The sequence below is a fragment of the Rhinolophus sinicus genome, linkage group LG01 (assembly GCF_036562045.2).
Source record: "Rhinolophus sinicus isolate RSC01 linkage group LG01, ASM3656204v1, whole genome shotgun sequence".
Lineage (NCBI taxonomy): Eukaryota > Metazoa > Chordata > Mammalia > Chiroptera > Rhinolophidae > Rhinolophus > Rhinolophus sinicus.
The window spans coordinates 72,693,792-72,706,196 of NC_133751.1; the positions used below are offsets into that span (position 1 = coordinate 72,693,792).

Consider the following 12,405-nt stretch of genomic DNA (forward strand, 5'->3'; position numbering starts at 1 on the left):
GGGAAGAGAAGGAGCACACAGCACCCTTCCCCCATCAGCCCCTTACCTCATTTCCTGGCTTATTTTACTCCAGATCATTTACCGACATCTAAAATAGTCTATATTTTACTTTGTTTTGTTTGTTTTTCCCCTCATTATACAGGGGAGAGATTTTTGTTTGTTTTGTTCACCGGTGTATCCCTAGCCCTGGGGCCTGGTGTGTAGGTATAGTAGGCATCAGAATATTTGTTGACTGAATGCTATGTTAATCTTGTTTGTATAACTCTATCAGGCTACAAGCAGATGATTGGTCTGTACTATAGCTCTCCCACAAAGCAGGGCTGTGGGGCTGTGTGTGACACAGACTTGGTCTGAGTTTTAGAGAATCAGAGCTGAACATGGAGAGCGAAGCTTAGAATTAGGTAGTACATTGACTGAATCCTCAAAGTATGCTATATATAGCTTATTCTCTCTATATTCGTAATATACCCACACATACGTGTGTGTGTAATTTTATCACCTAAGAAGGGAAGCTTGTCACCTCTGCATGGATTAGCCTTTCACATCCTTCATTGTCTAAACAGGTTTTTTATGAACTCACAGAGTTCATCCAACTCACTTTTGGAGAGACAGTTTTCCCAGAGAGGTTGCCCTGTTTAACCATGGCCAGAAAGAGAGCGGTTACCATCTTCCCTCGATGGTTTTGCTCTCTTTCAAATGCTCATGCCAACTGGCAAATGCGATGCCATCTTGGCTTGTTCCCTGCCAGCCTGTGGTCTGAGATCATGGTTTGTTTACAGGGAACTGGAAGAGAAGCTGGAGAGTGAAATCCGTCGCAGTGCAGAGGCTCAGAGGGGAGCCTGCCAACTTGAGTGATGCCTCAAAGAGCTGACTTGTCAGGTACTCCAGGAAAGTACTCCCTGTTTGTCAGGGCTCTGCCCTGAGAAAATGGGCTCCTTCAAGCTGGAAAAGGCCTTGTAGGTCTCCTGCACTTCTGTCTCCATGTTTGTTCTCTCCCTCAGTGGTAGACATTGACTCACCCTTCCAGGGCTCCTGTGCTATTAGTGGTTTGGGTTGGTCCTTTTTCAGAGCTCTCAGGAAGCCAAATGTGAGCGGCAAGTTGCAATTAGAAGTAAAAAGCTATTTATACTGTCCTTATTTTTTCACACATAATGTCTGCAGCACTTTCAGAAATATTCCTTCCTGTGAGAGGCTGTGTGAGAACAATGTGTAAATGAAATGCCTGGCAGAGGCTTAGGTTACTCAGCAGGTTACATGGGACACTGACTAAAACTGGAGCCAGGGGCAGTTGCACTCCTATTTTCGGGTCACACTAACACTCCAGGACACCAAGGACTCTATTTGGTGCTGGTTGCAGGTGGAAACATAGTGCATTGCTGACAAAAGGCCTCCAAAGCTTTCTCACTGTTTTTCCGTTGGCTAACATTGGTCTCAAGCAAATAATTGAAAAGAAGTGGGCTGCCTTCTTAACGTTAATTAAGGTATTGCTAAAGTAACAATCCAATCCTTCACTTCTGTTTTCATTTTCTAACCTTTCTTCCCTTGTCTTCACATGGCGTAGATCAGAGAGTCCATTACAGCAGAGGCTGTATTGTGTGCCACTCTGGGGCCTACCGTCTTTCTGGCACAGAGTAGGTGCACATATTTCAGTTACTGAAAACAGATGCCAGAGGTCACTTTCTAGCCCTCTCCCGCTGCACAATATAGCTTATTCCTGTGAAAAGGCAGACTCATTCTAGGATCTCACTTCTGCAGTGACTCCAGCAGTACCAATGCACTCTGGGCCCCGGTCCTGATTCTGGTTCCTGCGGCTGCCTTGTTGTTAGAAACCTCAGTCTTCTTCCCTTGCAGCAGGAAGGAGAGTGTTGATAAGAAAGCAGAGCACTTCAGACACATCGTCTTGAGCTAATTAAGATGAATCGAGCTGTTCACACAGCTCTTCTTTACTGAATAAGATGAGTTAGTGTGATGCTTCTATAGACCATGCTAGGTATATCAGAGCCACTGAGGAGTCAGCCTGTGGTTGTGTGGCTCAGGAAGCATGCACCTGGGGAACATAAGAGATGTGCTATTTTACTCTCCTTTTGAGGGGGTTGGGGATGTCACCCAGGTGGAAGTAGTGAAATGCTACTTGTTAATAATGTCTGGATTTTTCTTTTTCTTTTCTTTTTCCTATGGGTTATTTTTACTTCTGTAAAAATAAGTTGTTTTCTTGTGTAAACAGCTGCATTATAAAACAAACCACCAAAGCTATTTGATTGTCATTGTCCCAAGGACTGTATTCTTGTTCTAGTATGTTAGATCTTTGTTTCTTCATAGCAATAATCCTTGTGTTTCCCAGGTACTAGGATGAAGGTGTATTTCTTAATTTCTTCCAAGTGTCTGCACAATGCTTATAGTTTATCTATTCAATTATGCAATGATTTTCTGCCATCGAATCAGATAACACCTATTGAATGCCTATTTTATGCAAATAATAGTCTAGACCCTGTAGGTTTAAAGAGGCATTAGAGAGCCCTTCACATTCCTAAATATCAATACCAGCTTTTAAAATATTCAGGGTGGGTGCTGAGTCAGTTGAGTCTGTTCCTCCTTCGACATCAGAATAACCACCAGCACTATAAGGCAGGGAGTTTTGTGATATTTGAAGCAGGCATCAATATAGTTTTCCTTTCCTAGGAAAAATCTTCTGGGGAGATCCTACTACATTGGAAAGGGAATCAAGTGTGGCCCCATCCAGAACAGTTCTATAGCCAGTCCCCACGGAGCATTTATCTTCCCCCATATGTTCCTCTAACATTTGAAAACACCCTATTTTCTCTCTCTGGTGGCTAGAAAAATGTACTATAAAGCAGAACATAAGATTAGAAACTTGTAATTGTTACAGAAGGTAAAGAAAGTGTTTCTGCGCCCACTCACCATCCACCCGCTCTATTTGCCTTTGACCACTTCCTATATTCAGGGATCTGTGTGCAGATGTTTGTTAGTTAATCCTTACAAATCTAATTGCAGATGTAGTATCTTCATTTATAGGGATAGGTAAACAAAACTTGGTCTTGGAAGGGTTCTCCAGGAACCAGATGTCAGGATGGAGTTAGAAGTACAAGAGATTTATTGGAAGTAACTCCTGGGAAAAAGAAAGGGATGAGCAAGCAGGATCAGGCAGATAAAGCCTTCAGACCACAGGGCAAGTCTGACACCCATGAAAGGCAAGGATGAAGGAAGAAGGGTCAGAAAGAAGCCTCAGATGGCAGTGCAATTCCCAGCAAGTCCCGGCACAGAGATTGCCCCTATGGGAGTCCCATGTAGGGCGGAAACGGCCAGACCTTAGTAACTCTGCTGTGCCGAGTCACTGGCAGGGGCTGCCTGGGGAGTTTGTGATCTCCCTGTAAATGCTACAGCTGATCCCAAAGGTACTGCAGTTGGAGGTTTTCGGGAAGCTGTTCTCATCAGAGCTGAATGGCAAGTTTCTTAAAGGGAAATGTGAGCAGGTGTTCCCACGTGACTTAATGCCTCTGATTGGAGATGTGAACCGAGGCCTAACCAAGGCCTTGCCATCCTGGTGGGAGGAACATTAACATTAGCAACCACTTCCCGCCTTTTCCATTTTCTTCTGCGTGGCCTCCTTTACCACACAGTAAATTTACTCGCTTCAGTAAATTGCTTTTAAGCAATTAATCCTCTGTTGGTTTTAGAACTTCCTATACACACGTCTATGAATCTTCTACCTGAGAGGCAGAGGGACAGGCAGATGAAAACAGAGATTTTATTTTAAAAAATAAGCTTGTCTCATTTTCCTAAGCAGGTTATTCCTTATATATTAGTCCATGCCTTAGTAAGCTTAAAAGTAATAATTATCTACTGTCAGATTTACTCTAAGGTGGGGGTGGATGGAGAGTTCTAGGCAATAGAAAAAGTGTTGTTGAAACCGCCTTTATTTGTTTGTTTATAGATATAATCAACATATAACATTGTATTAGTTTTGAATATATAGCATAATGATTTGATATGTTTACACTGAAAGGATTATCAGAAGTTTAGTCAAATAACATCCATCACCACACATAGTAGTTATAAATTTTTTTTTCTTGCAATGAGAACTCTTAAGATTTAGTCTCTTAGCAACTTTCAAATATACAATGCAGTATTGTTAACTATAGTCACCAGGCTGTACATTATATTCCCAGACTTATTCATCACATAACTGGAAGTTTGTGTCTTTTGACCATCTTCACCCATTTTTCCAACCTCACCCCATCTCCCCCATGCTGTCCCCTGCCTCTGGCAACCACCAATCTGTTCTCTTCTCTTAGAATGAGTTCAGTTTTTTTTAGATTTCACATATAGATGAGATCACATATTATTTGTCTCTCTCTGACTGACTTATTTTACTTAGCATAATGCCCTCAAGTTCTATCCATGTTGTTGCAAATTCAGGATTTCCTTCTTTTTTTTTTTTTGGCTGAATATATTCTGTTGTATATACAAACTACATTTTCTTTATCTATTCACCCTTCAATGGACACAGGTTGTTTCCACGTCTTGGCGATTGTAAATAATACTGCCATGGACATGAGGGTACAGATATCTTTTGGAGTTAGTGATTTTGTTTCCTTCAAATAAATACCCAGAAGTAAATTTCTGGATCATATGGTAGTTCTATTTTTAATTTTTTGAGGACCCTCCATACTAGTTTTCCATAGTAGCTGTGCCAATTTGCAGTTTCATCAACAGTGCACAAGGATTCCCTTTTCTCCACATCCTCACCAACACTGCTTTCTTGTCTTTTTGATAAAAGCCATTCTAAAAAAAAAAAATGTGTGAGGCAATATATCATTGTGGTTTTGATTTGCATTTCCCTGATGATTAGTGATGTTGAGCACCTTTCCTGTACCTGTTGGCCATTTGGATGTCTTCTTTGGAAGAATGTCTATTCGGATCTTCTGCCCATTTTTCAATCAGATTTTTTTTTCTTCAGTTGTATGAATTCTTTATGTATTTTGGATATTTACCTCTTATCAGATATAATTTGCAAATATTTTCTCCCATTCTATAGGTTGCTTTTTCATTTTGTTGATGGTTTTCTTGGCTGTATAGAAGTTTTTTAGTTTGATATAGGCCCACTTATTTAGTTTTGCTTCTGTTGCCTTTGCCTTCTGTGTCAAATCCAACAAAATTGCCAAGATCAATGTCAAGGAGCTTATCCTCTATCTTTTCTCCAAGCGTTTTATGGTTTCAAGTCTTTAATTCATTTGGAGTTAATTTTTGTGTATGGTATAAGATAGTGGTTCAGGTTTTTTGTTTGTTTGTTTGTTTGTTTTTGCATACAGCTGTCCAGTTTTCCCAACACCATTTGTTGAGGAGATTGTCCTTTCTCAGTTGTATATTCTTGGCTCCTTTGTCATAAATTAATTGACCATAAATGTATGGCTTTATTTTGGGGCTCTCTATTCTGTTCCATTGATCTATATGTCTGGTTCTAGACTTTTGTTTGTTGGGAGGTTTTTGATTACTGACTCATTCTTCAATCTCCTTACTCTAATTGGTCTGTTCAGATTTTCTATTTCTTCATGATTCAGTGTTGGTAGGTTATATGTTTTCTATGTTCTAGGAATTTATCACTTTCTTCTAGGTTGTCCAATTTGTTGGCTATAATTGTTCATAGTAGTCTCTTATGATCTTTTGTATTTCTGTGGTATCAGTTGTAATGTCTCCTCTTTCATTTCTGGTTTTATTTATTTAAGTCCTTTCTCTTTTTTTCTTGTGTCAAGTTAAAATTTTCTCAACTTTGTTTATCTTTTTAAAAAACAATCTCTTAGTTTCATTGATCTTTTCTATTGTCTTTTAATCCCTATTTCATTTATTTTCTCTATGATATTTCTTTCCTTCTACTGACTCTGGGCTTTATTTTTTCTTTTTTATCCAGTTCCTCGAGTTATAAAGTTAGGTTGTTTATTTGAGATATCTCTTTTTTTCAATGTGGACATTTATCAATATGAACTTTTCTTTTGAACTGCTTATGCTACATCCCAGAAGTTTTGCTATGTTGTAGTTCCATTTTCATTTTCTCAAGATGTTTTTTATTTTTATTTTGAGTTCTCCTTTGACCCATTGGTTATTCAGTAGCATGTTGTTTAACTATATATTTGTGAATTTTTCAGCGTTTTTCTTGTAATTGATTTCTTGTAATTGATACCATTGTGGTTGGAAAAGATATTTGATGATTTTCAATCCTTTTAAGTTTATTAAGACTTGTTTTGTGGCATAACATGTAACCTATCCTGTAGAATATTCCATTTATACCTGAGAAGAATGTGTATTCTGTTTCTTTTAATGGAATGTTCTATATATGTCTATTAAACTTACCTGGTTTAATGTATCAGTTAAGGTCATTGTTTCTTTAATGCTTTTCTGTCTGTATGAGCTATCCATTGATGAAAGTAGGGTATTAAAGTCCCCTACTATTATTGTATTGCTGTTTATTTTTACCTTTAGGTCTGTTAATATTTGTCTGTTCTTTATATATTTAGATGCTCCTATGCTGGTGTATAAATATTTACAAATGTTATATTCTCTTGTTGAATTGATCCCTTTATCATTATATAATGACCTTCTCTGTCTCTTATTACAGTCTGTCTTAAAATTTATTTTGTCGGATCTAAGTAGAGTTACCCCACCTTTATTTTGGTTTCCATTTACATGGAATATCTTTTTCCATCCCTTCACTTTTGTTCTGTGTGTATCATTACATCAGAAGTAAGTCTCTTGTAGGCAGCAGATAGACATTTTTTCGTTTTTTTTTTTAATCCATTCAGCCACTACGGAAACTCTCTGAGCTTCCTGGATCTGGATGTCTATTTCCTTACCCAGGTTAGGGAAGTTTTCACCTATTATTTCTTCAATTAGTTTTCTGCCCCCTTCTCTTTCTCTTCTCCTGCTAGGACCTCTACAATGGAAATGTTGGTCTACTTGATATTGTCTCATAAGTCCCTTAAGCTATCATCATTCTTTTTATTCTTTTTGCGGCTCTGATAAAGTGAATTCCAATGCCTTGTCTTCAAGTCAACAGATTCTTTCTTCTGCTTTATCTAGTCTACTATTGAACCCCTCTATTGTATTTTTCAGTTCAGTGATTGTATATTTTTATTTGTAACTTAGAATGCAAAGTATTCTATTTTTAAACTTCTGAATTTAAAAACAAGACATCCTAGGTTAAATAATAGTGTTCAAAAGCTCAGTGTGCTTAGTTATTGTATTCTTCATCTCTGCTTTCTGTCTAGTACATTCTTTTTTTTTTTTTCTTTTTTTTTAAAATATTTTATTGGGGAAGGGGAACAGGACTTTATTGGGGAACAGTGTATACTTCCAGGACTTTTTTCCAAGTCAAGTTATTGTCCTTTCAATCTTAGTTGTGGAGGGTGCTGTTCAGCTTCAAGTTGTTGTCCTTTCAGTCTTAGTTGTGGAAGGCACAGCTCAGCTCCAGGTCCAAGTTGCCATTGCTAGTTGCAGGGGGCGCAGCCCACCATCCCTTGAGGGAGTCGAACTGGCAACCTTGTGGTTGAGAGGATGCGCTCCAACCAGCTGAGCCATCCAGGAGCTCAATAGCAGCACAGCTCAAAGTGCCATGTTCAATCTTAGTTGCAGGGGGCAGAGCCCACCACCCCTTGCGGGACTCCAGGAGTTGAACTGGCAACTTTGTGGTTGAGAGCCCACTGGCCCATGTGGGAATTGAACCGGCAGCCTTTGGAGTTAGGAGAACAGTGTTCCAACTGCCTGAGCCACCAGGCCGGGCCCTGTCTAGTACATTCTTATATTTTCTAACTCTTTGTTGAAATTTTTACTTTGTACATTCATTCTTTTCTTGAGGTTGGTGAGCATCTTTATCACCATTATTTTGAACTCTATCAGGTAAATTATTTATCTTCCTCTTTTTATATGGTTTATTTTGTTCTGTTATTTGGAACATATTCCTTTATCTCTTCATTTTCCTTGACTGTGTTGGATTCTATGCATTAAATAAAACAGCTATTTCTCCCAGTCTTCAATGAGTGGTCTTGTGTAGATGACTATCATTGTTCAACTCTGCCCTAGGTCTTGGTTTTCTCCGAAACCTTTGTGATTGTCCAAGCAGTATTCTTTGTTCTTACTGTGTTTCCCTGAAAATAAGCTGCAGTTAAGATCGTCAGCCACACAGATGCATTTAGTACATTATGATGATGTTCCAGAAGAAGATGACATTACTTTATTTGATAAATGTATATTGTTGTACATCAAAAAATAAGACATCCCCTGAAAATACACCCTAATGCATCTTTTGGAACAAACATTAATATAAGATCCAGCCTTATTTTCGGGGAAACACAGTAGTGGCTCCAGTACTTGAAAGAAGAAAGTATCTCAACTGGCTGATAGTTGTGATGCTGATTTAATCAAGACCTACCCCTGTTGCTCAAAATCTTTTTCTCCTGGCTCTTACCTATTCCAACTTCTTTGGTCGTTTTCATAGTCTCTCCACTTACTTTCCACTGCTCTCCACAAACCCCCTCCACTCCAACCAGTTTCATCTCCTATTTTCCCAAAGCTCCCTTTCTTATTTCCGTATCTGTAAATTTAACAAATATCCCCCTAAGACACAACACAGAGTCAGCAGACAGAAACACCCATTCTTTCCATAAAAGATTTCTATTTCCTAAGTTGAGTAGCTGTGGCCTGAGGGGCAGGCTTCTAATTTAACACACCTGAAGGGGCTGGTTGCAGTCCTCCAAAGATGGGGAGGCTGGTGGGTGCAATCTTCATGCTCTCTATCTGCCCTGACTTAGGTCACTGGTGTCTGAGAAGGAAGCTTGTGCACAAGTCTGGTGCCCTGGCTTTTACGGCTGTTGTGCAGAGGACACATCCCTTGATAGCCTGGTACTGGTGGCCAGCAAGGTTTGTGTTCATGGCTTCAACAGGATGGTAGCAAACAAGAAAAACGGTTCTCAATTGCTATCACCCCAAGGTTCAGAGCAGAGGAAACAGAAAGAAATTCCCATCTCCTAGTCTTCCCCTGAAAGAGGTATATTTGCACATTTTGAAATCTCCCTCCTGAGGGTCCAGCTTCCAATCAGCCTGCATCTAGGTACTGACTGAGATCCTCTCCGTTGGGACATTGACAGGTCTTTGACAAGTACTTTCTTCACAACCATCAGCCAGTTGAGATACTTTCTTCTTTTGAGAAGTTCAACAGCCCCACTGTGAAGATACTCTAGTTTAAAGGATGTGGGAAAGGAAGGGACATGTAGAGTTTTACCTGCCTGCCTGCCTCTCCCCTCCTTTCTCCTTAGAATACCGAAGGCGTCACAGAGCACAGTTAAGAAATACTATCTCACTAGATTTCCTTTCTCCAGCCCAAGCTTGGATTGCAATGGAAGCAATGTGAATGCACACAACAAGAACCTTACAGCTTATGGAATTTTCCTCACTATCTCTGCTGATGCCCACAGCAGAATTCTAGAAAACTTACCTTTCCTGTTCCATTAACCAAAAGCCAGGTGTCAATTAGAAGGTTCACAAATAATAACAGGTGTTGGGGAGGCTGTGGAGAAAAACAAACCCTCATGCACTGTTGGTGGGAATGTGAATTGACGCAGCCACTACGGAAGGCAGTGTGGAGGTTCCTCAAAAAGTTAAGAATAGAATTACCATATGACACAGCAATCCCTCTCCTGGGTATCTACCCAAAAAATATGAAAACATTTATCTGTAAAGATGTATGTACTCCAGTGTTCATTGCTGCTTGATTTATGGTAGCCAAGAAATGGAAACAACCAAAGTGTCCTTGGATGGATGATTAGATAAAGAAAATGTGGTATAAATACACAATGGAATACTACTCTGCCATAAGAAAAGATGAAATACTACCATTTGCGACAACATGGATGGATCTCGAGATTATTATGCTAAGTGAAATAAGTCAGACAGGAATAATTGAGAACCATATGATTTCACTCATATGGGGATATAAAACTGAAAGTAACAAAGGAACAAGACAAACAAATGAAGAAATAAAAACTCATAGACACAGTTAATAGTTCAGTGGTTACCAGAGTCTAGGGAGAATGGTAGAAGCGGGTAAAGAGGGTCAAAATATATGGTGATAGAAGGAGAACTGAGTCTGGATGGTGAACATACAATGCAATAGATAGATGATATATTATGAATTGTACACTTGAAATCTATGTAATTTTACTAACCATTGTCACCCCAATAAATTTAATTAAAAAAATAAAAACAAAAATAAAAAAAATAAAATAAAATTCAAAGGAAGAGATGGTTTGATTGCGGGGAGTGGGGACAAGCAGATGTAGTTTCGTTACAATGGGAGGGCTGAAGACCAAACTGAAACCAGTAGCTTTAACTTCCATTTTGGCAATGGCTGGGAGTTCTGTGGTGAATCAGGAGAAATGACTCTCATTGCTCAGAGCTGTATTTATTAATTCTTTGGAACTTGGGATGAGTAGAGTTAAACCCATTTTTCAAACCATAACTGTACTAAGGTGTTTAACAAAGTTTCCTGATTCATTTCCTCACATGAAGCTACTTCAATGTAGACTGCTGGATCCTTCAAATCACCTTCACATCCATAACTATGCATTTCAGGCAGAGGAAGACAAGAAAAATCTGACCAGGATGCAGACTCTGATGGATAATCTTCAGCTAAAAGTGCAAAGTTACAAGCAGCAAATTGAGGCAGTGGTAAGTGCCTGCGGCAGTTGCAGCCTCATGGATTTCCCAGCCGTTGTTTTTGATTAATGGAGATGTGTGGCCCTGAGCTAGGTGAGCAGCTTGTCAGAGAGAACCAGCTCAGCTTAAAGTCTGCTCATTCTCTGTTTTTTCTCTCAAGCTAGAATTATCACCCACGGTAAAAATTTGTGCTACTTTTCCCTTCAGGGAGCCAGAGCACTCTCCTTCAACCCTGTGATTACACCTAAACATGTTCACTGCACGAAATGAGCCAAGTTAAGAGCATGGTATCAAGTAGGGATGGCAAATTTGGGGTTGGGTAATCACCCCAGGGCCTTCATCACTCTAAAACCTTGAGTGAGCATAAATGCAATTCACAGTCCTTTTTTTTTATGGTAAGCTTGGACAAGACTGTGCACAAAAACACCATCACTTGAAATGTATCTATCAATTTTGGGTTAGTATCCATAGCTACGTACAATGTAATTAACAATTGCTATGTATATTGGCTTATGCCTAATAATATCTCTTGAGGGGTTTTGAATTATTTAAATGATTTGGGCTAAACCACTTATGTCTTAATAATTACCCGTTGAGCCATATATTTGTAAAGACAAGCCTCCTCTAACCAGAGGTAGAATAACATGTTGAACTGATTAGAAAAAAATAACCGTGGTTATTGTATCATATACCAAATCTGTGAAAGCTGGACTATATCCAGTTGGTGGAAAGTGCCAACCATATTCTGAATTTCCAGGGCACAACAGTTATAAAAATAGATCTCGTGCCTGCTGGAAAGTCTGAATCCCGATATGTCATACCGAAATATATTCCACTCAATACACAAAGTTTAGATTCCTTTCACACATTTTTCAACTTTCTCATGTCAGAGCAGAAAAAAAATACGACTATGTAGGTATAGGGATTTCTTTTTTTTTTCATTTTTTACTTTTATAGGAAGCACAAGCCAATCAATATCTTACTACGCATAAGAAGCAGCAACATGAGTTGAACGAAGCTAAGGAAAGGGCAGAGATAGCAGAATCTCACGTCAATAAACTCAAGATTAAAGCAAAAGAGTCTGGAAAAAAAGGTATGTCAGACATTCAACTCTGTTCTAACTTAAAGCTTGTGTAATTAGGGCTCATGACATCACGTGGACCAGTATAACAAGAAATTTCTTGTTTTTCTCTTTAAAGGATTTTAAAAAACAGGCTGTAATAAAATCTTCCCATATTTACTAAATTCCCCCTGTCCAGGCAGTAGGAACTCCTAGGTATTTGAGTGGGATGCACACTGTATTTATACTTCTCAAATGCTAGGTTAATTCTAGATTAACTTGCAGACTTTGAGCTCCAGGGACTAGATTCATTTGCATAGAATAGTCAGGAGGTCAGGGAGTAAAGATGCTTTAAAAAGCACAGATGGATCTGCTTGAAATTCTAAGTGAAGTGTTTCTATGATAGACAAGTGTGTGACTTTGTACCACATCAACATAGAAACCTGGGAGCACAAGTTTAAAATTGAGGCAGTGGAGAACCATAAATGCAAGAGTCCTGCTTTCTAGTTTTCTGCCCTAAAACACAGAGAAAGGAACTTTCTACATTTCTGTGGTCCACGAAACTGCTGTTCTAATCCAATAGTAGAGGCCACGACCCTGATTTTGCTGGCAAAGGGACAGAG

At 39.1% G+C, this 12,405-nt stretch overlaps 1 protein-coding gene across 1 annotated transcript in view; it reads left to right on the forward strand.

Annotated features, from left to right (window-relative positions):
- MYH15 (myosin heavy chain 15) overlaps window positions 1-12,405 on the forward strand; it is a 128,492-nt gene that overhangs the window by 108,932 nt on the left and 7,155 nt on the right. Inside the window, 3 exon segments of the mRNA XM_074319470.1 lie at window positions 777-879; window positions 10,639-10,734; window positions 11,680-11,815. Coding sequence (XP_074175571.1) covers window positions 777-879; window positions 10,639-10,734; window positions 11,680-11,815 — 335 coding nt within the window.